We start from the raw sequence: 26,092 nt of genomic DNA on the forward strand, positions 1-26,092 counted from the left end.
GCCGGAGGTAAACCACACACAGGATTTTGGCTCCTCACTGATCGCCCTCTGCCGGTGCAAGTGTTAAGCCGAGGGCAGGATTGGGCTTTGTTTATAATGTCTTCCGTTGCCGAGAGCTTGCCAACACTCGGGTGAAGGATTGGAGGGGTAAGAGTGCCCATAAGACTGTACCACAGACCAGTCAGTACCTACAAGAGGGAGGGAGGGAGGGAGGGAGAACAGGCGACAGAAATTTCATTACACTCAGACCCAAGCAAAAAAAAAAGAACGTGCATTTATATAGCGCCTTTCATGACCTCAGGGCACCCCAAAGCACTTCACTGCCAATGAAGTACTTTTTGAAGTATAGTCACTTTTGTAATAGAAATACACCAGCCGATTTGCACACAGCAAGCTCTGACAAACAGCAATGAGATAATAACCAGATAATCTGTTTTACGTGCTGTTTGAGGGTTAAGTATTGGCCAAGGACACCCGAGAACTTATCAGTTCACTAAAGATGTTTCATCACAAACTAGAACAATCAAAACTTACCAAGGATGGCACTTTGAAGCAGATTTCTTCGAAGCAGCACTCAAACATTAAACTGAAGTTGGGATCTGAGGATCAGTAACAAACACAAGGGCCGATAACTATTCAATGTTTAAAAAGTACAATACTTCAACAGCCAGAGGTACTCGCACACAACAGGACACAAACAAGTTCTGCAGCTGCCAATAGAGCTTCCCAGGTTACTGGGTGGGCACCAATGCTCCCTCGAAATGTTTGTGTGTGTGTGTGTGTTGTTCCTTTAAATTTGTTGCGTGGCATCTTTACCGGCGGCAACAGCTGGTGAGCGGCCTGCGCGGGGGACCCCCAGATCAGTGCGCGGAAACGCGCATCTTATGGGGAACTTTGGTGGGTACATCTGCCACAATGTGATGGCAGACAGATCCGTCGAGACCATCATTTTGAATTTTTAAAAGAAGGAAAACTACTTTATTTAGGGCAACCACTAGATCGTAGTTTGATAGCATACGGGCTTGTCCACCCAGGCTCCCCATTTCCAGTAGGAATTTATTTGATGTCGTATTTGACGGGTTTTTCTCTGGCTGCCACGGAGTTGAGCAAGGTTCAGTATTAATCCTAACCCTGACTCAGTACCAACTCAGATTATAAACCTCTCCTTCCTTCTCTTACTCTAATCCCATATCGTTCACATAGTAATGCGGGTAACATTCGCCTGAACAGGCAGAGACAGGACCTCGGTTTAACATGTCATCCAAAAGATGGTACAATACAGCACCCCTTCAGAACTTCAACTTCTCTCGAACATAGATGTCCATGTCTCCATCAGAACTCCTCATCATTTTGAACACCTCTATCAAATCTCCCCTTAACCTTCTCTGCTCTAAAGGAGAACAACCCCAGCTTCTCCACGTAACTGAAGTCCCTCATCCCCCAGAACCAGTCTGGTAAATCTGCTGTGTACTCTCTCCAAGGCCTTGACATCCTTCCTAAAGTGTGGTGCCCAGAATTGTCCACAATACTCCAGCTGAGATCTAACCAGTGATTTAGAAAGGTTTAACATTAACTTCCTTGCTTTTGTACTCCAAGCCTCTATTGATAAAGTCCAAGATCCCGTCCGCGGTAACATTGAACCTATTGTAAAATACACTCGAGGTAGATTTTATCAAAGTTTCGATGTTCACAGACCTTCGAATCCTCATGCAGAGAAATAACAAGGAGTCGACCTTTAAGTTTCTAGTAAAGGCATGCCAGTAACTGGTGCCTGTGTGAAGAGATGGGAGGAATATGAAGCAGCTCATTGCTATCGGCAGAAAGCTATGGAAATTACACGACCAGTGTCACGTGACGGTTAATCACCTAGCACGAGGAAATGAAAGGGTTTCACCTTGGCTTTAACAGAATGTATCTCTTTTTAAAAAAACCGCTACGGATGCTTACCAGTGGTGGTGAGTATAACCGGCCGCTTTGCAGTTGCCATGAAGGTCTTAATTGCATTTAGAAATCCAGCATCGTCGTCAAATATTACATCTACCTATTGGAGATGAGAATAAGGAGCAAGAGCATCATTAAAAGCAAAGAGCAGCAGAGTCTGGAGACACGTGTGGTAGATGCGGTATGTTGCAGCTTCCCATCCTTGGAAGTGACATGTCAATTATGAGATGATGTACTATGTTTGAAATTTATAGGCAGAGTGCTTTCCCCTCCGCCTTCACACACACATTTAAAAAACGTGTTCATGGGATGTGGGCGTCGCTGGCAAGGCCGGCATTTATTGCCCATCCCTAGCTGCCCATGAGAAGGTGGTGGTGAGCCGCCTTCTTGAACCGCTGCAGTCCGTGTGGTGAAGGTGCTCCCACAGTGCTGTTACGAGGGAGTTCCAGGATTTTGACCCAGCGGCTTTGAAGGATTGGCAATAGTTAAAGATAATTGTGTGGCCGTTACCTTGGATCATTCCTTTAAACCAGGAGCGTCCAAGCTTTCGGTCTCTGTGCAACACTTAGGTGCAGAGCAATGAAACTCCCTGGGCCACATGTAAAGTCTGAATCCATGTTCTCATTAACTTGCATGGATCTTAGGCAGCGGATACCAATAGATCTTGGCACTCTGATTTAGGATTTATCCAGTAATACAAGTGTCGAGAACGGCCTTTCCGAAACACCATAAAATTCAAACAGGACAAAGCAGCATAGAAAACATAGAAACAACTTTCTGTGGTAGAGAATTCCACAGGTTCACAATTCTGAGTGAAGCACGTAGAGAGACAAATAGAAAGTGAGCTGCCTGGCCTTTATAGGAACAGGAGACCACCATTCAGCCCCTCGAGCCTGTTCCGCCACTCAATTAGATCATGGCTGATCTGTATATTAACTCCATCCACCTGCCTTGGTTCTGTAACCCTTAGTGTCCTTGCCAAACAAAAAAACTATAAATTTTAGTTTTGAAATGGTCAATTGACCCCCAGCCTCAACAGCATTTTGGGGGAAAGTGTTCCACATCGGTGTGAAGCAGAGCTTCCTGACTTCACCCTTGAACGGCCTGGCTCTAATTTTAAGGCATCTTGTTCTGGACTCTCCCACCTGAGAAAATACTTTCTCTCCACCTACCCTGTTAAATCCTTTAATCACCTTAACACTCCAATTAGATCACCCCTTAATCTTCTCCACTCAAGGGCCAGGATTGGCCGAGCTTGCAGACACGTGTGACCACTGGCCGCAGTTTGGGTTTCTCCACTTCAAACCTTTAGCACATCCATTTTATTTTTACAGAGTGCAATTTCAGTTCCCACGTATAGAGGGAAACGGTCAAATGAAAAATGATTTTGCCAAGTCATTTAATTTACTTTTCTATTCTTCTATCCATTTTACCTGCTGTATCAAGTTTGGCAAGAAGCTAGCAGTGTAATGCAAACTGGATTGGAGTGACAGGACTGGAAAAACGGTCTCAGTTATTAAGGATAACTGGAAGCGTATTTATGTCATTTGCTTCATTACAATATTCACAATACAATTATGGGGCACAACAATTTTTTTTTAAATGACTGTGATAAACACCAAACAGTTTGGTGATTTGTACAGTGGGAAACTTTTGGCCCATTCAGCATCGAAATTACTTGCTGGAGAAAGCAGCTTCTTTAGAGGCAATGATTCCATTATTCAGAGACTGGGTTGTTGCTCAGAGGGCTGCGAGCCACTAAAATTTGGGCACATGATCAGCATGACAAAGCTCGCTGAACACAGAGTCTTATCGCCGGGAGCAAGCTGAAGCCAAGCGTCGACTATGCAAGTAGCACGTGGCAACCCAGGCACCCCCCACCCACCCGTCTCTCCAACCACCATCTGCCTCACCTGTGACAGAGACTGGAGGTCACGCATTGGACACTTCAGTCACCTGAGAACTCATGTTTAGCGTGGAGCAAGTCACCCTCGGCTCCAAGGGACTGCCTAAGAGAAGACAAAGCTCGAGCAACAACACCTGAAGAGGCATTTCCACATCATGAAAAGCACTCGTCACATTGATTGCCAAAAATGCTCAAGCCCTAGCACCTCACGAGGTGAAAGAGACTCGGAAAGATCACTGAATTGGTTACTGGGAGATTTTCACCCCTAGACAAAAACGCTTGTAAAAAGAGCGCAACAGTTTGTATTTATATTGTGCCTTTAACGTAGTAAAACATCCCAAGGTGCTTCACAGGAGTGTTACCAAACATAATTTGACACCGAGCCACATAAGGAGATATTAAGACAAGTGACCAAAAGCTTGGTCAAAGAGATGGTTTTAAGGAGCATCTTAAAAGAGAGAGGTAGAGAGGCGGAGAGGTTTAGGGAGGGAATTCAAGGGCTTAAGATATCAGTTTTAACAAAGCAGTGAAACACAAACAAATAAATCTCGATTTAATTTAAACATTTTACTCATTTAACAGGGACAGCTACCATCGGCAAAGATTTTGTTCTAAACATTTTACTCCTTTATCAGTTATTCATTTAAGTGAGCTTGACTGTAGTGAGTATTTACACAAACATACCTCCTCAAACAGGATGAGTGACGTGGCATTCTTTCTGTTGGATTCTTCGCAGCCCAGGTCTTTGCTCTCGGACACGGAGGGGATCAGAATCACTTCCGCAACTTGGGGGACGCTTTTCTGGGCTTTACAATTCTTCCGCGGTTTGTCTAAAAAGAGCAGGAAAAACTTCAGCAACTTTCCTTCAGTTCGGTTTCGTCACCAAGTGTAGTTTGAAGTTTGGCCCAGATTTCATATTATGCTTGGTGCACAGATTGTACAGCACAGAAACAGGCCAACTAGTCCATGCCGGTGTTTATGCTCCACAAGAACCCCCTCCCACCCTATTGACATATCCTTCTATTCCTTTCTCCCTCATGTGTTTATCCAGCTTCCCCTTAAACGCATCAGTGCTATTTGCCTCAACCACTCCCTGTGGCAGCGAGTTCCACATTCTCACCACTCTCTGGGTAAAGATGTTTCTCCTGAATTCCCCATTGGATTTATAGGTGACTATCTTATATTTATGGTCCCTAGTTCTGGACTCTCCCACAAGTGGAAACATCTTCTCCGCGTCAGCATTTGTGAAGGGAGAGGACAGGATACTTACATAGGATTACATAGGATATACAGCACAGAAACAGGCCATTCGGCCCAACTAAGTTTATGCTCCACTCGAGCCTCCTACCGTCTTTCCTCATCTAAATCTATCAGCATAACCCTCTAATCCCTTCTCCCTCATATGCTTGTCTAGCCTCCCCTTAAATGCATCGATACTATTCGCTTCAACCACTTCCTGTGGCAGCGAGTTCCACATTCTCACCACTCTCTGGGTAAAGAAGTTTCTTCTGAATTCCCTACTGGATTTCTTGGTGACAATCTTATATTGATGGCCTCTAGTTATGCTCTTCCCCACAAGTGGAAATATTCTCTCTCAATCCACTCTATTAAAAACCTTCATCACAATCTACTGTGTATTTCCACAACTCTCAAAAACGAATCCCAGCTATTCAGTAGGTTAAGTAACGTTACTTAGCTTGCAAACTGGTTTTTAGTTAAAAAGTGTCAAAAGTTAAAAAAACAACTTGCATTTATATAGCACCTTTAACCTAGTAAAACATCCCAATACGCTTCACCTGAGTGTTATTTTTACAGCAGTGTTGGAAACTGGGTTTGCAGCCACAATCTCCCACATGCCCACAATGGGAGCAACTGGAAAATATTTCTAGGGTGGGACTCTAAAGTCCTGTGTCACAGAATGGTAGCAACCGCGATTTCTGAAGACAACAAAATTCGAATCAAGGTGGAGGAAATTTCTGATCTCTATCCCCCCCCCCCCTCACCCCACTCCATTCCCAGCCCAGTCACACAGGATCACTTGGAGTGCTGGCAGAGTTGAGAAAGCATATAGCTGGGGGAAATAGTTTTTTCTTATCGTTCATCTCCTTACCTTCAAGTTTGTCTGTTTCTTCACTTTTATTAGATTTCGACGGAACTTTGAAGAAATTGGCTAAAGATGTAGGTGTGAGGTTCTTCTTTAAGCTCCTTCGCTTCGGAGATAGGGGTGCCTTCCTGGGCGAGGAGACTGTTTTTCTGGGAGAGTTTGCTTTCCCTGCAGATAAGGGGGATTAAATCATTTTAACAGCCAAAGAAAGGAATCGCATAACTATGATACACAGGCCCAATGGAGCTGCAATTCATCTCGACAGTAGAAAATGCTTTGCACACACGATACTACGCACAATATGGTTTCTCACATCAACCATGCAGTGATGGTGAAGATAGAGAGAGTGGACTGAAGATCCAGGCTTACCTTCACAGGGGAGGATCAGAGAAACATAGAAAATAGGTGCAGGAGTAGGCCATTCGGCCCTTCGAGCCTGCACCGCCATTCAATAAGATCATGGCTGATCATGCAACCTCAGTACCCCATTCCTGCTTTCTCTCCATACCCCTTGATCCCTTTAGCCGCAAGGGTCACATCTAACTCCCTTTTGAATATATCCAACGAACTGGCCTCAACAACTCTCTGCAGTAGAGAATTCCACAGGTTCACCACTCTTTGAGTGAAGAAGTTTCTCCTCATCTCGGTCCTAAATGGCTTACCCCTTATCCTTAGACTGTGACCCCTGGTTTTGGACTTCCCCAACATTGGGAACATTCCTCCTGCATCTAATCCCATCAGAATTTTATATGTTTCTATGAGATCCCCTCTCATTCTTCTAAATTCCAGTGAATATAAGCCTAGTCGATCCAGGCTTTCTTCATATGTCAGTCCTGCCATCATGTCATCCAGGGGACTTTTAAATAGCTCCAGGCACCCAGTTCTAGTATTTCATTGGCAAATGCCTGGAAACACACCTGTACCACTCTCTTCAGGTAGATAAGTTACAAAGCAAGAAGTGAGAAGATAATCAACACTGCATTAATTAATCACCACCTCAACTATAGACCAGGATTACAAGGCCTGAACGTTAACTGTTTCTCTTGCCACAGATGCTGCCTGACTCGCTGAGATTTCCAACATTTTCTGTGCTGATTACAAGGAGCTCCCTTCTTATTCCCGCCTTCTCCCCACACCCTCAAAACATTCTATGCCCTGAACAAATTAAATTTCTCACACCTCTTCTTCACCCAGAAGAATGTCCATTAAGGATTTTAGTCAAAATATCCAGGTGCCAAGGAGCGGTGGTTCCCCTGTGGGAGGCAGGAAGTAACGAGAAATATTTTCTCACCCCTGCATGTTACAATGTCCTGTTGTGGACGTTCTTCCAGATTGCTCAGTAGGGCCACAAGTCATTCCCCCTTCCCCATCCAGCAGCTCTACGGGTTTCAGAGTCCGAACATTGGCGAATGTTTTAAATTCAATGCCATAAAACCATGCTGATTTTCAGCTGGTTGCACGGGTTAGTCGCTGCTGCTGGGACACAGGATTGCGACACGATTAAAGTCGGCTGACACCTTTGACTGATTTAGCGTGTTTACAAGGCAGTGCGAGGAGTTCCAATGCTGGCTTGGTGGAGGGGGGGGGGAAATCTCAGGAAAAACTGGGACTCCATTACAGCTGACTAAACGTGGGCAGGTTAGGTTTATATCGGACAGTAGGGACAACTAGGCGGAATCTACATGCCAGGAGCTGATGGTACAGACATGAGGGGCCGAATGGCCTCCTTCTGTGCGAGATCATTCAATGATCGTCTCAAGGTAAAAAGAATCTCAAAACAGTTTGCAAGCCGACAGTATGAATAAACTGACCTGGGGAACGTGCTCGTTGGTGATGTCACTTAGCCGCAGAGTTATAGAATCATACAGCATAGGAGGCCATTCGGCCCATCGTGCCTGTGCTGGCTCTTTGAAAGAGGTGTCCAATTAGTGCCACTCCCTGCTCTTTCCCGATAGCCCTGCAGTTTCTTCCCCTTCAAGTATTTATCCAATTCCTTATTAAGAGTTACTATTGAATCTACTTCCATCGCCTTTTCAGGCAGTGCATTCCAGATCATAACTACCTGCGTAAAATTAAAACAAATAAGGAATTTGCTGGGAGAGCACAAGGATTTTGTACTTACTCGGAGATTTGGCTGTTTGTGCAGACAGTGGTCTGTTGCTGTTGAAAAAGGCTGGTTTGAGGGCAATCACTCCCTGTTTATCAACTTGGTGAGACTGTGTGGCTTCTTTTAGTTGAGATAGGATCTGTCTGCCACTTCGCTGCGAGGAAGCATTTACTTCAAATACCTACAAACATAATCACTCACGTAAGGGTTATTCGACACTCCGTTTATTTAACCTGGTTTGTTCCAACACAGACAGGACTAATGTTCCCTCTAATTTTTTTATTCCCCCTGCATGGGCCCTTTAAATTTACTGTGCATGCACAGCATCTCTTCCAGCGATAGTAGCTGCTAAGTGATCTGGTGGGAAGAACATTGGACAGGTCTAGTCTGGCACTATACTGCGAGAAAGCCTTCCGCTTATTCACTGAGGGGTTGCTCCCGGAGTAACCGTTAAGATCAGCTTCAGCAAGATCGCTTCCTTCTGATCGCCATCCCGACTGATTGATTGGAAGGTACAAGCGGCTTAATTGTCGACTCATATCAGGGCCCTTGCTATTTTGACCCATTTTAATTTTGTGGAGGTTTGGAACAGGCTGTCCTCTCTTTCGTGGATAAATCCTACATCTGAACATCAAGATCTCTTAGTATCAGTTATTTCAGATATATGCAAATTCATGGGAACACGGATTTAAACTTTACATGACCTGAGAGGCACTCTGGTAGTAATCCAAGAAGAAAAAAAAGACTTGCATTTACATAGCGCCTTTCACGACCACTGGATGACCAAAGCACTTTACAGTTAATTAAGTAGTAGCGTAGTCATTAGTGAAGTTTGTAATATAGGAAATGCAGCAGCCAATTTGCACATAACAAGCTCCCACAAACAGCAATGTGATAATGATCAGATAATCTGTTTCTTGATTGGGGGATAAATATTGGCCAGGGCTCAAGTCTCTGGAGTGCGTCTTGAACACACGAGCTCCTGACTCAAGAGGCGATAATGCTACCCACTGAGCCACGGCTAACTCCACAAAGGTTGTACCCGACCTGGGAATGCTCAGTGCTGAGATTGCGGCAGAAGCATTGACTCTCCAAGCACCAAGTGTTAAACATATCTCACTCCGAAGGTACGCAGCAGTCAAACACTGCCTCCACTTCTACCAAGAGTTGACCACGTGGAAACTACGCCAGTGTGGTTGGTGCTACTTACTTGCTGCATTTCCTTTCCATACCAGCCAGTTCAGGTTCCTACAACGCAACCAACATCGTGACTGCAGCATACTGTGCCTTGATGACATTAAATAGATATTAAATAACACAAGGCACGCTGGCAACACAGACATTCTGGTTCACCTTTAATGCTATCCTGTGACACTAACCCCATCTTACGGGGAATCAGAATTAACTCAATGCTAAAACATATCAGCAGCAGGGACACCGAAGGAAGTGTAATTGCACACCACCCATTAAAAACTTAAGATTTCAAGGTTTACTGGTTGGAATAATTTAAGTTTCACTATTTGGATGTTTATCTTTCTGCCATTCCCACAACTGGTCAATCAATTTTTCAGTCTGCTGTGCAGAATTGGCCAGAAATACAAGGTAATACAGTACTTATAAAAAGCACCGATACTGGCTAACAGAACAACTTTGACACAAGAGATGGCTTAATTTAACAATGGTCAGGTGGGGGAGGCTACAAATGTACTCAGTGCCTCTGGGCTGGGGAGCAGGTAATCAGCCGGGATCCCTAATCCTAATGATTATTCCCTCCCCCTCCCTGCCCTCCCCAGAAGTGAATTTATGCAGAGTTCAACTGAGATTGGGATTAGGCTGAGCCCAGCTTGGGTCAGTGCAATGAGGAAAGAAAACTGGAGAAAAACAAATTATGTCATACACATCTTAAATGAGCAGGAAACAACATCTATACACGCTAGGCCTGAACAATAAAAGGCACTTCCTTCCCATCAGAAAAACAAAAGGCAGTTAGATTAGCTTTCAAAATGAACAGTATTACTGCTCAAAAGGTGGAGTGCACATACTCTCTCACACACACACACACATAGCCAGAGACACAAGGAACACTGGCACCGAGAATTTCCTCAGGGAGAGGGAGTGTTCCACTTGATTGTCCGCTGAGTTTGGCGGAAATCCTGTTTCCGTGTCTATCCGGGGTCCCCACTGATCTTCCATTGACGTGAAGGGAAAACCCTCGAACGCGAAATCCCGGTGATATAACCTCAGGTGCTTGGGGGGGGGGGGGGGGGGGGGAAAAAGAGAAGGCATCGCACTGGAGAAAAGGCGTTGCATTGTACCGGAAATTGGAGCACAAACCTTGAAACCCAACTCCTGAGCACAGGCGTAAACTGCAGCAGTCTTCCCGACTCCAGGCGGTCCGGTAATTAGCACGGTGTTGCACAAGAAATCCTCACCCTCAGAACTCTCATTGTTAAAGTCACTGTTGTCCCAAGCATCTGAAAACAGACGGAGAGGTAGGAAAAACAAAACAAATCAGAGATAAAAGCACAGATGATGGAAAAACTGAAAAAAGTTGGAAATACACAGGACAGCCAGCACCTGAAAGAGAAAGATTGCAACCTTGGCTGAAACCGCCATCTCTTAAATTGAAGTTGGGCTTGTACATATTTCAACTTTTCTACAATGTTTTTGTTCGTATCAGCAGGCGCTGAGGAAAAGCCACTGAACTAGACAGGGTAGAGAAGCACAGACAGCAGTCGGTAAAACACCCAGGTTAACAATGATCCTTTTACACTGTCGTTCCAGAATAGCCTACAACATGGGCTTAAATTTACTTGCATAAAAATATTGATTAATGTAATGATACGAACCTTAGCAACAATAATAAGGCAGCCAAATTTAATTAAAAATACCTCAAGAACATTTTCACCGTCACTCTAAATCAAAGACTTTAATTTCACGATGTGTACACATCTTCTCGATGCAACACTCCACTGAGAATCAACTTGAGGGTTGTGTTTCCATGTGCTGCTGAAGTTGTGAAAGCAAGAAAATAACTTGCACTTATATCATGGCTTTCACAACCTCAGGACATCCCAAAGGGCTTTTATGCGAATTAACTACTTTAAGTGTAGTCACTGTTGTAATGTAGGAAACGCAGCAGCCAATTTGTGCACAGCAAGCTCCCACACACATCATCATAGGCAGTCCCTCGGAATCGAGGAAGACTTGCTTCCACTCTAAAAATGAGTCCTTAGGTGGCTGAACAGTCCAATACGAGAGCCACAGTCGCTGTCACATGTGGGACAGAGTCTGTTGAGGCCACACCTGGAGCATTGTGTACAGTTTTGGTCTCCTAGCTTGAGGAAGGACATTTTTGCTATTGAGGGAGTGCAGCGAAGGTTCACCAGGCTGATTCCCTGGATGGCGGGACTGACAGATCAAGAAAGACTGGATCAACTGGGCTTGTATTCACTGAAGTTCAGAAGAATGAGAGGGGATCTCATAGAAACATTTAAAATTCTGACGGGTTAAGACAGGTTAGATGCAGGAAGAATGTTCCCAATGTTGGGGAAGTCCAGAACCAGGGGTCACAGTCTAAGGATAAGGGATAAGCCATTTAGGACCGAGATGAGGAGAAACTTCTTCACCCAGAGAGTGGTGAACCTGTGGAATTCTCTACCACAGAAAGTTGTTGAGGCCAATTCACTAAATATATTCAAAAAGGAGTTAGATGTAGTCCTTACTACTAGGGGGATCGAGGGGTATGGCGAGAAAGCAGGAATGGGGTATTGAAGTTGCATGTTCAGCCATGAACTCATTGAATGGCGGTGCAGGCTCGAAGGGCCGAATGGCCTACTCCTGCACCTATTTTCTATGTTTCTAAACAGCAATGTGATGACGACCAGATATTCTGTTTTAGTGATGTTGTTTGAGGGATAAATATTGGGCCGGACACTATTTTAATACACTGAATCATGGTATTAAAAACATGCAATTGTATTTCATCATTTTTTCCATTTGGAAGCTGGCAGGGGAAACAGCAGTTTCTGCTCAGTGAGGTGCGTAGCCCCAGATCCAGCAATGCAGAGAGCAGGAACTCAACTGAACATTTTGTGGCACAGCATGCTGAATCACCAAGCCACAACCATTACAGAACGGCAACGTTTAGGAATGTCACATACCCAGTTTCTTATCTTTTTCAGTCTTTTTTTCCCTCTGGTTTTTCTTTTCTTCCTGATCGGCTCTCTTCTTCCATTCCATTAACCAACTGTTTTATTTCCAAAACACAAATAATGTGCATTAAATGCATATTTCGATCAGAACCCTCCCACTCCCCGCGAATACTGCATTTAATTTTTCCCATCATCTAATTCACAGAGCTAGTTTTTAAACTGCTAACAACATGATGATTTAGTTTGCAAATGCAGTTCCCTGCGTGACTATGAGTCATGACGACTGGAGAGGCTCTTGGTTTAATCCCCGCTTTGTGCAGTTAGTTGATTCTCCAATGCTGGCCGCTTGCACATCACCGGTTTTCATCACTCCGCCATTGTGGCCGTCCCTTCAGCTTCTTGGGTTAAAGCTCTGGAATTCTATCCCTAAATCACTCCTCCTCTCTCTCCTCCTTCAAGAGACTTCTTAAAACCTTCCTCTGACCAAGCTTTGGTACCTGTCACAGAAACATAGAAAATAGGTGCAGGAGTAGGCCATTCGGCCCTTCGAGCCTGCACCGCCATTCAATGAGTTCATGGCTGAACATGCAACTTCAGTACCCCATTCCTGCTTTCTCGCCATACCCCTTGATCCCCCGAGTAGTAAGGACTTCATCTAACTCCCTTTTGAATATATTTAGTGAATTGGCCTCAACAACTTTCTGTGGTAGAGAATTCCACAGGTTCACCACTCTCTGGGTGAAGAAATTCCTCCTCATCTCGGTCCTAAATGGCTTACCCCTTATCTTTAGACTGTGTCCCCTGGTTCTGGACTTCCCCAACATTGGGAACATTCTTCCTGCATCTAACCTGTCTAACCCCGTCAGAATTTTAAACGTTTCTATGAGGTCCCCTCTCATTCTTCTGAACTCCAGTGAATACCATCCCAGTTGATCCAGTCTTTCTTGATAGGTCAGTCCCGCCATCCCGGGAATCAGTCTGGTGAATCTTCGCTGCACTCCCTCAATAGCAAGAATGTCCGTCCTCAGGTTAGGCGACCAAAACTGTACACAATACTCCAGGTGTGGCCTCATCAAAGCCCTGTACAACTGTAGCAACACCTCCCTGCCCCTGTACTCAAATCCCCTCGCTATGAAGGCCAACATGCCATTTGCTTTCTTAACCGCCTGCTGTACCTGCATGCCAACCTTCAATGACTGATGTACCATGACACCCAGGTCTCTTTGCACCTCCCCTTTTCCTAATCTGTCACCATTCAGATAATAGTCTGTCTCTCTGTTTTTACCACCAAAGTGGATAACCTCACATATATCCACATTATACTTCATCTGTCATGCATTTGCCCACTCACCTAACCTATCCAAGTCACTCTGCAGCCTCATAGCATCCTCCTCGCAGCTCACACTGCCACCCAACTTAGTGTCATCCGCAAATTTGGAGATACTACATTTAATCCCCTCGTCTAAATCATTAATGTACAGTGTAAACAGCTGGGGCCCCAGCACAGAATCTTGCGGTACCCCACTAGTCACTGCCTGCCATTCTGAAAAGTACCCATTTACTCCTACTCTTTGCTTCCTGTCTGCCAACCAGTTCTCAGTCCACATCAGCACACTAACCCCAATCCCATGTGCTTTAACTTTGCACATTAATCTTTTGTGTGGGACCTTGTCGAAAGCCTTCTGAAAGTCCAAATACACCACATCAACTGGTTCTCCCTTGTCCACTCTACTGGAAACATCCTCAAAAAATTCCAGAAGATTTGTCAAGCATGATTTCCCTTTCACAAATCCATGCTGACTTGGACCTATCATGTCACCTCTTTCCAAATGCACTGCTATGACATCCTTAATAATTGATTCCATCATTTTACCCACTACTGAGGTCAGGCTGACCGGTCTATAATTCCCTGTTATCTCTCTCCCTCCTTTTTTAAAAAGTGGGGTTACATTGGCTACCCTCCACTCCATAGGAACTGATCCAGAGTCAATGGAATGTTGGAAAATGACTGTCAATGCATCCACTATTTCCAAGGCCACCTCCTTAAGTACTCTGGGATGCAGTCCATCAGGCCCTGGGGATTTATCGGCTTTCAATCCCATCAATTTCCCCAACACAATTTCCTGACTAATAAGGATTTCCCTCAGTTCCTCCTCCTTACTAGACCCTCTGACCCCTTTTATATCCGGAAGGTTGTTTGTGTCCTCCTTAGTGAATACCGAACCAAAGTACTTGTTCAACTGGTCCGCCATTTCTTTGTTCCCCGTTATGACTTCCCCTGATTCTGACTGCAGGGGACCTACGTTTGTCTTTACTAACCTTTTTCTCTTTACATATCTATAGAAACTTTTGCAATCCGTCTTAATGTTCCCTGCAAGCTTCTTCTTGTACTCCATTTTCCCTGCCCTAATCAAACCCTTTGTCCTCCTCTGCTGAGTTCTAAATTTCTCCCAGTCCCCGGGTTCGCTGCTATTTCTGGCCAATTTGTATGCCACTTCCTTGGCTTTAATACTATCCCTGATTTCCCTTGATAGCCACGGTTGAGCCACCTTCCCTTTTTTATTTTTACGCCAGACAGGAATGTACAATTGTTGCAGTTCATCCATGCGGTCTCTAAATGTCTGCCATTGCCCATCCACAGTCAACCCCTTAAGTATCATTCGCCAATCTATCCTAGCCAATTCACGCCTCATACCTTCAAAGTTACCCTTCTTTAAGTTCTGGACCATGGTCTCTGAATTAACTGTTTCATTCTCCATCCTAATGCAGAATTCCACCATATTATGGTCACTCTTCCCCAAGGGGCCTCGCACAACGAGATTGCTAATTAATCCTCTCTCATTACACAACACCCAGTCTAAGATGGCCTCCCCCTAGTTGCTTCCTCGACATATTGGTCTAGAAAACCATCCCTTATGCACTCCAGGAAATCCTCCTCCACTGTATTGCTTCCAGTTTGGTTAACCCAATCTATGTGCACATTAAAGTCACCCATTATAACTGCTGCACCTTTATTGCACGCACCCCTAATTTCATGTTTGATGCCCTCCCCAACATCAATACTACTGTTTGGAGGTCTGTACACAACTCCCACTAACGTTTTTTGCCCTTTGGTGTTCTGCAGCTCTACCCATATAGATTCCACATCATCCAAGCTAATGTCCTTCCGAACTATTGCCTTAATTTCCTCCTTAACCAGCAATGATACCCCACCTCCTTTTCCTTTTATTCTATCTTTCCTGAATGTTGAATACCCCTGGATGTTGAGTTCCCAGCCCTGATCATCCTGGAGCCACGTCTCCGTAATCCCAATCACATCATATTTGTTAACATCTATTTGCACAGTTAATTCATCCACCTTATTGCGGATACTCCTTGCATTAAGACACAAAGCCTTCAGGCTTGTTTTTTTCACATCCTTTGTCCTTTTAGAATTTTGCTGTACAATGTCCTACTAATTCCTTATGTGGCCTGGTGTCAGATTTTGTCTCCTCTGAAGCACCTTGGGACCTTTTAAGATATTAAAAGCGCTATATAAAAGTAGTGGTTGTTGTTAACTGAAGGTGCAATAGACATTATAATTAGCCCGAGTCCTCTTGGAATAGGGAGGCAGAACAGGGTTCCCACTCCTGATCACGAAGGAATGACCTCTGCTGAAAAGGAGGTGGGCACAGACATCCAACAGAGGCAGGATCGGACTTGGCTGTGACATCTCCCGGCATTAGACAGCCTGCTGATGCCCATTCACAAAATGAAGAATGGCCACATAGGCAAGGTAATCGATGGTCGTCAGCCCCTGCGGAATTGAACCCCAGCGCAAGTCCAGGGGAGGGGGAAAAAAGAAAGTGAAAGTTTGGGCAAAACAAAGTAAGTAGCAGATGTGCATCAATCCAGCGACAGAATTCAACGCTCCCTAGTTTGACATACTCAAAGATTCGAAGGTGAAACAATTTTGTGGAACCCGGCAACTCCCAGGAGACACAAGTCGACGTACAACTACTGTTATTCTGTAGTGGATGAAAGTTGGGTACGGGGCTTGAGCCTGAAGTTTTGTTTTGACAACTTGCATCTGCGCACCTCTAATTCTGGTCCCTTGAGCATCCCTGTTTATAATCGCTCAACCATTGGCGGCTGTGCCTTCTGTTGCCCAGGCCTAAACTCTGGAATTCTCTCCCTAAACCTTTCTACCTCTCTCTCCTCCTTAAAACCTACCTCTTTGACCAAACTTTTGGTCACCTGTCCTGATTTGTCCTTATGTGGCTCGGTGTCAACATTGGGATGTTTTACCACGTTAAAGGTGCGATTTAAATGCAAGATTTAAATGCAAGTTGTTGTTGTAATTAACTTCTCTACGTTTTTAGATGAATGCAATGTGTACACCAGTGTGTGGGGGAAGGTGGAGGAGGGAGAAGAATATTGTCAAACATACAAATATTGCTTTACATATAAATAGAACATAAACATGAGAAATGGGAATATACCATATAATTGTCGATAATTGATTAATAAGTCGATTGGTTTTCCAAGTGCTCACAATTGCGGAACATGTTTTTGAAGTCCAATCTTGTCAGGTTAGTGTTGCTAAATGACATATATCATACTTGATGGGATCAGCACCAATTTTCAGCCCTCTATGCTAAATCTAGCACTCCCATGCCATCAAGCAGATCAACCTGAACCAGTATTATTGGGTACTGAAAGCATTCTGTCCCCAACATCATTCCACAAATAGCTTTCTCAATCTCTCCAATCCGATGACCAGTTCCAGTTACTATTTTCTGAGGAAGATCTTGGAATTTCTATTGTAGGGGAAGTGAGGGAAGCTGTTTTCAGCCTGCTCAGTAAATACCGATCACTGGCAAGGACATTACCTGCGCAATTTCTTCACAGCATTGAGATTTCCCACAAGTTCATTGGAGTGCTGTGGTTGGTATTTCTCGGTCCACAGAAGATCTTCCTTGACCGTGTCTGAAAAGGAAAGTTCAATTAGAATTTCAAGTATAGGGGAAAAAAACCACACCCAAACTATTTAACGATAGTGCTGGGATTTGGAATGGAACAGAGATCACCGGCAGGAGAAGGGAAGGGGCAAAGATTGTCCCACAGGTCAGCTTATCAGCCACTGACGAGGGTGCATTCAGCTGCCTCGGCCACCAGCACTGGAGTCTGCTCGCTAAATCTCTCCTCCTTTAAGACACTGGTTAAAATCTACCTCTTTGACCAAGCGTTAGGTTACCTTTCCTAATGTCTCTTTCTTTGGCTCTGTCAATTTTTGCCTTATTACGCTCCTGTGAAATTCTACTACATTAAAGGCGCTATATAAATGCAAGTTGTCGCTGTTATGCAAGTGTTGCGAGTGTGGATCCCTCATACAGTGAGCTTGTGGTTCCAGCTGAACAGAAAGAAAACTGGAAAGCCTCACCTGGAATATTGTGTTCAGTTTTGGTCTCCTAATCTGAGGAAGGACGTTCTTGCTATTGAGGGAGTGCAGCGAAGGTTCACCAGACTGATTCCCGGGATGGCTGGGCTGACATATGAGGAGAGGCTGGATCAACTGGGCCTTTATACATTGGAGTTTAGAAGGATGAGAGGGGATCTCATAGAAGCATAAAAGATTCTGATGGGACGGGACAGGTTAGATGCGGGTAGAATGTTCCCGATGTTGGGGAAGTCCAGAACCAGGGGACACAGCCTTAGGATAAGGGGTAGGCCATTTAGGACTGAGTTGAGGAGAAACTTCTTCACTCAGAGTTGCTAACCTGTGGCATTCCCTACCGCAGAGAGTTGTTGATGCCAGTTCATTGGATATATTCAAGAGGGAGTTAGATATGGCCCTTACGGCTAAAGGGATCAAGGGGTATGGAGAGAAAATAGGAAAGGGGTACTGAGGGAATGATCAGTCATGATCTTATTGAATGGTGGTGCAGGCTCGAAGGGCCGAATGGCCTACTCCTGCATCTATTTTCTATGTTTCATAACTTTCTTGCATCTCGTAGCAACCAGTTGAAGAACAGTGTAATGATTCAAGAGTCTGGTTACTGTAAACTCACTCAGGTGCAACCTGATCCATCTTTATTCCAGCCCAAGAGTGCCAGCGTGACAAAAACGCCCAGCTTATATACAGATGACCAAGCACACATGCCACATGTGTACAGCCCGATGACCTACGACTGCAGCGCCCTCTGGTGTCTGGTTATCCCCCAAGCTTTAATACATAACAACATCGGCCGTTTAAAATCTTAACAACAGCCTTTTTACAAATTAAGACGGTCTGGGGCTTTCCTCTCACGAGTTGATCGTCTTAGTTCAACTTTGGCTCTGGGCGAGCGTTCTGAGTCAGTTAAGACTGAGGCTGAGTAGTCGATCTGATGGGAGTGGTCATGACCACATCAGAGACTGATGGTTCAGAGTCAGTAATGTCAGCAGAGTCCTCTGATGAGTGAACAATGGTTGGTTGGTCACTGACTGCATCTTTACATAACAAACAGGATCGGCAGAGTTCTGGGGACAAGTTCTCTGCCTTTTTATAGGAACAGGAGGAGGCCATTTAGCCCGTCGGCCTGTTCCACCAGTCAATGAGATCATGCTGCTAAAATGAAAATAATCACTAGACTCAAAACACTCCGTAATATCTAGTACACATCATAACAGATTTGCTAATATAATACTGTACAAAACTAGTGTGATATCCTGTTGTAAGCAGGCAAGGCAATGTAACCACATTTAAAGGCTAAGCATAAAAACAAAACAAACATTCTCACTGCTAATAACTTATTTTTTCCAAAAACACAAAACTACAGCGGTGAACGTTAGATCAGAGAATTCAGCAACTAATTGCTCAAATTTATAGTTAGACATATTCCCTTTTATAAGTCATTAAAATTAGTTGCTTGTAATATTAATTCTCCCTAGTAATTGGATACAGAAAAATGGACACCGATGAATGGGTTACACGACTCAATTAATTAAGGGGCTCAGAGGACAGAAGAGCCAGGTATCCTTTAGTTATAGTACACACTGACCTTTTGTCAAGGAGCTTACTTTAAAAATAAATTAATTCACAGGATGTAGGCATTGCTGGCAAGGCCAGCATTTATTGCCCATCCTTAATTGCCCTCGAGAAGGTGGTGGTGAGCCACCTTCTTGAACCACGACAGTCTGTGTGGTGAAGGTGCTCCCATAGTGCTGTTAGGGAGGGAGCTCCAGGACTTTGACCCAGCGACGATGAAGGAACGGCTGATATATTTTTAAGTCAGGATGGCGTGTGACTTGGGGAGGAACTTGGAGGTAGTGGTGTTCCCATGCGCCTGCCACCCTTGTCCTTCCAGGTGATGGAGGTCACGGGTTGGGGAGGTGATGCCTAAGAAGCCATGGCGAGTTGCTGCAGTGCATCTTGTAATAGTACGGTGGAGGGAATAAATGTTTAAGGTGGTGGATGGGGTGCCAATCAAGCAGGCTACTTTGTCCTGGATGGTGTTGAGCATCTTGAGTGTTGTTGGAGCTGCACTCACCCAGGCAAGTGGAGAGTATTCCATCACATTCTCTATGGTGGGAGGTTAAACAGAAGCTCAAAGACATCTGGAGCAGCAGATTAGAGGGAAAGTGAGCTGCAAGTGACCCCAGGATTATACTGTAAATACCAACATGTGTATGATATTTACACTGTGTGCAGACAGATTTCTATTCATGTTGTTCTTGGGTTAGAAACAAACACTAGATGTCACCATGTCCTTGCTGCACTAAAGATGTTTGTTCGAGAGATTACCGATTGGGACAATATTACAGGTTTACCTTGAATTAGTACCCCATGAATTATCATGCAATATTAATTATATATTTTGTTCAGCCGCAACCTTTATAGAATTCAGCTTTAAAGACTCTATTTAGGACAATTAGTCCTTCTGAGCCCACCTGCCAACAGGTTTTATTTTATTTTATGGCCAGGGTTATCGAGGCGGGTGAATGGAGCTGAGCTACAGATCAGCCAGGATCTAAGTGAATGGCGGAGCAGCTCGAGGGACTGAATGGCCTCACTCCTGTTCCTATGCACATGCCAAACACGTAGATCCCATTAAATATTGAAGGATTGCTCAGTAATGAAAATGAAGTTACCATCAGAAACAGCAGCAGCTTCCTCCCTCTTTGGTTGGTCAGTTAATTCAGAAGCCTGTGATGGAGCAGGCAGACTCTGTGTTTCTGCTGCTTTGCTTTTGCATTCCAACTCCTGCTGCTTTCTCTTAACTGATCGACTGAGTCGATTTTTGGTAGGAGCCACGTAGTTCTGGTTTTGAACGCCTCTTACGTTCCTCTTGGTGGGCTCCGCGGACAACTCCCGAGTGCATTCTTCCCCATCGACCATAATAACCAAGTCCTGCTCTCCGTCAAGTGCTTTCCTCCTTTTATGCTTTTGTTCTTGCCTTTCCTTCTTTCTCTTCCTTTTGCCCAAACGCTGCTGTGGACTGCTACACAGAGATAACATTTCTTGGGGCTCTGCATCAAGCTCTATTACAGAACCATCCGATTTATTAGAGGATCCTACGGGTTTAAAAAAAACACAAAGTTTGCAGAGCAGGTTAAGTAACTACAGCTGCTGACCCAGAACTCCTCACAAACACACACAGCAGATTGAAGGAGGTGTACTGCTGTGACCGAGTGCAGAGAATGCACTGCAAGATCTTCTGTAATTCGCCCAATGTTTTAAAATCAAATCACTAAAATAACTTGTAATGGATTGGAAAAAGGTCACTGACTGAGGTCAGTTATTCAGGCTGGGAATTTGAGGAGTGAATTGTGGAATGTTTGCTTCCTTCTCTCGAACCCATTTACAGTTCAATTTTATGTTGAGCTAGCTTAGGAGAAGCATCGTTGTTGTTCCGATGTGTTAGGCAGGATAACAAAGTTTGTAAATCAGTGTAAATATATGGTTTATTCTTAATGCTGTCCATTTAGTTCTTCTAGGATAAAAAAAAATTATCTGCTGGCTTGCAGCGTAAGCTTCTGTTCATGAGCGTATATTCAATCTGTCTGCTGCAGACAAGAAATATCATTTGACAGGAAGTGGCATGATCCAGTAAATCAGAGTATAGTGACAAGGGATCTCTTGTCCAACTCATGGCCGTGCGATCCCTGTTCAACCCAAGTCTTGCTGTGGTTTGCCACGATATCGTGCAGGTAAAGACATACTCCAAATCTGTAGGGTTCTTGTAGTGCACTTAGCTGGGTCATTGGTAACGCTGAACCCAAGCCGAATATCTAATGTTAAAGTCTTCCAAAAATGCAACCCCCAAGACACCAAGCCATTCTTCCTTGTTAACTGAATGGAAATATAGCTGTGGACAAACACCAAACGATCTGCTATCACTGACCTGATTTGAGACTTTCTGCAAGGTGCTCATTTCTTTTCTGAAGTAATGGTTTGAAAAGTCTCCGTGCGGGAAAGTCTGGGTTGGATGACCGGATCTCTTCCAGTAAGCAGTTCTGGATGTCCTGTGAGAATTCTATCTTCCAGTTAGACAGCTGCAGCGTAAAATTACAGACTTTAAATCCGTGTGGTCTTTCGGACAACGAAAGGCAAGTTTTTGAAGCAGTCAATTTCCTACAAATCCTACGGACACCTCCTTCCTGATAAACAGCCCCAGAAGCAAAGTCAGTGCGGCCACTCAGAACCTCAGTGAAGCTTAGCAGCAGATGTGTGAAATTTCCACGCAGTTACAAGGTTCCACCCCTGATCAACCTTCCCGTTAATCTTGTTTTGGGTGTGCGGCCCCTCCAACGGGCTGTGCGGCCCATTCAAATTCCCGCACACGCGCGGTTATTTCCTATTGTGAAAGCCAGCAAGCGGCCTACGCGGGAAATCCAGACAGTGGCCGCACAACTTAAAGAGAACATTGCTCCAATATGGTTCAGTAAAGTGTAACGGCAAACATGTGAAATTTTAATTCTAGGTCCCTATGAACTGTGGAAAAACCCCAGCAGTAGCAGTATATACTTTATTCTGCCAAATTTGGCTTATATCTGGAAGGGGTATTCTGAGTTGTCCATCACGACGGTGAATTATTGCTAAATAAGGTGATGAATTGAGTATCAGTAAAGTAAAGAGACTCAGAGTGTATGGTGGTTTCCAAACATACAACTGAAAATTTTACACATATAACCATGCTCATGGTCCTAATTGTAACATTAAACTCTCGTCATTGTGTTATAACTGACAACGATAAGCAGGTAGCTATGGTTAGATGGAACAGCAGCTCATGCTTACATTTATATTTTTATGTTTCAAACAAATATTAATAGCACATACAACCCATTGCTCAGTACAAGTCATCAGCAACAAATTAAGAATTTTCTTCACTACTGCCCTACAATTCCCCAAGATCTCTGCGCCCCTCCAATTCCACCCCCCACCCCGATTTTCATCGCTCCACTATTGGCGGCTGTGCCTTCAGCTGCCTGGACCCCAAGCTCTGGAATTCCTCCCCTAATCCTCTCCACCTCTCCCTTCTCCTTAAAACCTACCTCTTTGGCCAAGCTTTTGGTCATCTGTCCTAATATCTCCTTATGTGGCTTGGTGTCAAATGCTGTTTTGATAACGCCCGTGACACACCTTGTGACGTTTTACTATGTTAAAGGCACTGTATAAATACAAGTTGTTGTTGTTGCAGTGCTGATTGGAAGAAAGAACTTCATTCACGTCGTGCCTTTCACCACCACGTCCAAATGCTTCACAGCCAATGAGGTACTTAAGCAGCCAATTTGGCATCATGGAGCGGTCGAGTTTACTGCAATTCCTTTAGACTTCCACTTTGTTTTACAGGAAGGAAAGAACTTGCATTCAGACCACTTTCACATCCTCAGAGCATCATACAACCAATGAGGTACTTTGTGAAGTGTAGTCACTGTTGTAATGTAGGAAACATGGCAGCCAATTGGGGCACAGCAAGCTCCCACACACAGCAAATGAGATAAATGACCAGATAATCTGTTTTTGGTGAGGTTGGTTGAGGAATAAATATTGCTGAGAACACCAGCAGAACGCCCCTGCTCTTCTTCGAAAGGCGCTGTGGGATTTTACATTCACCCGAGAGGGCAGATGGGATCTCGGTTTGAAGCCTCATGCGAAAGACGGTAACTCCCGACACTGCAGGACTCCCTCAGCCCTGCGCGGAAGTGTCAGTTGAGATTATGTGTCCGAGTCCTAGAGCGTGGTTTGAACTGTGACCTCCGGACTCAGAGGCCGACACCTAAAGACAAGTGACCTGCACCGGGGCCTCTGCTACTGTTGTTCCGAACCGGCGTGGTCTGCTGGCTCGCCCTCCAATCGTTCCTCCGTCTCGGTGGGAAAGCACTTGGCCTCCAGTGTTGTGAGAGACATTGTAAGCAAAAGCTCAACTGAACTGTTGTAACTAAACATCAATATAACAAATGAAAACAAGAGCAACCGCAATACACACATACCCCAGTCCAAGATGCAACGGTTGTGGATGTGCATTTCACCTCGGAGAAATCGCCAAGAGAAAGGGAGACTTTCAGAATTCCTTCTATTCCTTCACTCACGTCCTGGAGCCGATTCAGAATAGCACAGCTGGGCCAAGCCAGGTTCCACAATAATGATACTAGATAATAAAAACAAAGAAAGACTTGCATTTATATAGTGCCTTTCACAACCTCAGGACATCCCAAAGTGTTTTACAGCCAATGAAGTACTCTTGAAGTGTAGCCATTGCTATAATGTAGGAAACACAACAGTCAATTTGCGCACAGCAAGTTCCCACAAACAGCTATGCGACAATGTCCAGATAATCTGTTTTAGTGATGTTAATTGAGAGATAAATATTGTCCAGGACACCAGGGATAACTGCCCTGTTCTTCAAAATAGTGCCATGGGATTTTTTACGTCCACCTGAGAGAGCAGACGGGGCCTCGGTTTAACGTCTCATCCGAAAGACGGTACTTCCAACAGTGCGGCACTCCCTCAGCACTGCACTGGAGTGTCAGCCTAGATTTGTGTGTTTAAGTCTCTGTAGTGGGACTTGAACCGACAACCTTCTGACTCAGAGGAGAGGGTGCTACCCACTGAGATACATCTACAAGTCATCAAATTCATTTACAACAATTAGCTTGAATGAATTTATGAAATGGTGATTTGATCTCGTGATGTACCCAGGAGTCTGCTGGGACAGGGACCAATAGATTGTTATATGGGCATGTTATAGTACAAGTAAATCTTTTCATCTGTCTCATCCTCCTCTCGCCACATCAGCCAACTAAGCACATTGATCCGAGTCAGTGAAAACAGCAACCCAAATGTGTCTTTGCCCATTTGCACCGACTGGGCAGTTGTCAACACGTGTAGAAATGACGGAGAAGGAGCTCTAATCTCTATTGCAAGCTGCTAGGGATTTCCCTGTGGTGCTGCTCATAGTAAGTTGAAGGATGTTATCACATTTCTGGATATTTTAACCATTTTTCCATCGTGAGGATTTATTTTTAAAATGCGCTATTAAGTTGAAGCTTGCTTCAAGAAGGGTTGGCTTCTCAGGACATCTCCGTGCTGGGAGATGTGAATCAGAAGCGGGATGAAGCATTTAGCTAAATGGCTTTAGAAAAGGGTGAAGGGGGTCTGTTAAAATCAGTCTGTGGCATAGATAGGTATTCAAATGCCGCATCCTTTTCTGTTTTGCATGTAGCTATTTTAAGACGAACTTGCATCAAGGCCAACTGGATTGGCAGGTGTACTGGTCCTGAAAAGAGCCAGGAGGAGAATCACAACAACTTCCCATGCAGGGAGCATTTTTGAAATAGGCCAAAAAGGCACTCGGTCTTTTGTTAAAGGAAAAGTTGAGAGAGCATTCACAAACGTACAAAATGGATGGGCAGGAAATGACCAGCTGGTCCATCAAGCCTGCCCCACATCATGATGGCCAGACCATGTAATGAGGTAACGGTTAGAGTGTTGGAGGAATAGCTAAAGCAGCTCTTGTTTAAGTTAAGTAAGGCATAATGAGGATAGTAACATAGGAACAGGGGTGTGTCATTTTGCCCCTCGAGCCTGTTCCACCATTCAACGAGATCATGGCTGATCTGTATCTTAACTCCATCCACCAACCTTGGCTCCATATCCTTTTATACCTTTGGCGAGCAAAAATCTATAGAACAGTGCCGTGACATTTTTATTCTGTATTCTTACCCAAATAAAAGTTGTACCCATTGACCCGAATGATGGATCATAACTCTTTGTACCTTACTATAGAATAAAGCAGCTTACGATTCGAGCCAAACCTCGCCCTTACTATGGTCAACTCAATCCATGATCAGAGAGATTGAAGAGTTACACGTGAAAGACACGAATATCTGATCCAGATTGCATGGGAATGCTATTGTTACATGCCGAGTTATGCTATCGTACAACAATTTGCATTCATATAGCAACTCAAAACATAGAAAAATGTCCCAAGGTGCTTTACAGAGGCATAATCAGGAAAAAATTGACCTAAATAGATGTTGGGTCAGGTTCCCAAAAGCTAGGCCAAATGGTGGGATTTAAAGGAGGTTTACAAAGGGAATTCCAGAGTGTGCGGGGCCTAGGTGGCTGAAGGCATGGCCACCAATGGTGGGGCGAAAGGATGGAGACAAGCACCAGAGGCCAGAGTTGGAGGAACAGAGTTGTGGGGGAGCTGCAGAAGGTCAAAGAAATCGGGAGGAGCGCGGCCACAAAATAATTTAAACACAAGAGTGAGAATTTTATAATGGTCAAATGTTTTTCTCCCAGGCGATTATATGGCTTTGGGGAGGGGGTTGGGGAGGGGCGGAGGGGAAGGTTTAGTTGACGCGACGTGTAGATTGCAGCATAAGGTGATGGCACAGGCTTTGATTGACAAGCT

The 26,092-nt window shown here is 44.5% G+C and overlaps 1 protein-coding gene across 1 annotated transcript in view; it reads right to left on the bottom strand.

Annotated features, from left to right (window-relative positions):
- Positions 1-26,092, bottom strand: part of atad5a (ATPase family AAA domain containing 5a) — a 62,939-nt gene that overhangs the window by 20,290 nt on the left and 16,557 nt on the right. The window contains exons 9-19 of the mRNA XM_070857934.1: positions 23,667-23,824; positions 21,578-21,728; positions 20,325-20,747; positions 17,084-17,180; positions 12,222-12,307; positions 10,393-10,532; positions 8,074-8,239; positions 5,958-6,119; positions 4,532-4,677; positions 1,948-2,041; positions 535-599 (exon numbers count right to left, since the gene is read on the bottom strand). Of these exons, the coding sequence (XP_070714035.1) occupies positions 535-599; positions 1,948-2,041; positions 4,532-4,677; positions 5,958-6,119; positions 8,074-8,239; positions 10,393-10,532; positions 12,222-12,307; positions 17,084-17,180; positions 20,325-20,747; positions 21,578-21,728; positions 23,667-23,824 (1,688 nt within the window). The remainder of the gene's footprint in view (positions 1-534; positions 600-1,947; positions 2,042-4,531; positions 4,678-5,957; positions 6,120-8,073; positions 8,240-10,392; positions 10,533-12,221; positions 12,308-17,083; positions 17,181-20,324; positions 20,748-21,577; positions 21,729-23,666; positions 23,825-26,092) is intronic.

This window comes from Pristiophorus japonicus, chromosome 16, assembly GCF_044704955.1.
Source record: "Pristiophorus japonicus isolate sPriJap1 chromosome 16, sPriJap1.hap1, whole genome shotgun sequence".
Classification (NCBI taxonomy): domain Eukaryota; kingdom Metazoa; phylum Chordata; class Chondrichthyes; family Pristiophoridae; genus Pristiophorus; species Pristiophorus japonicus.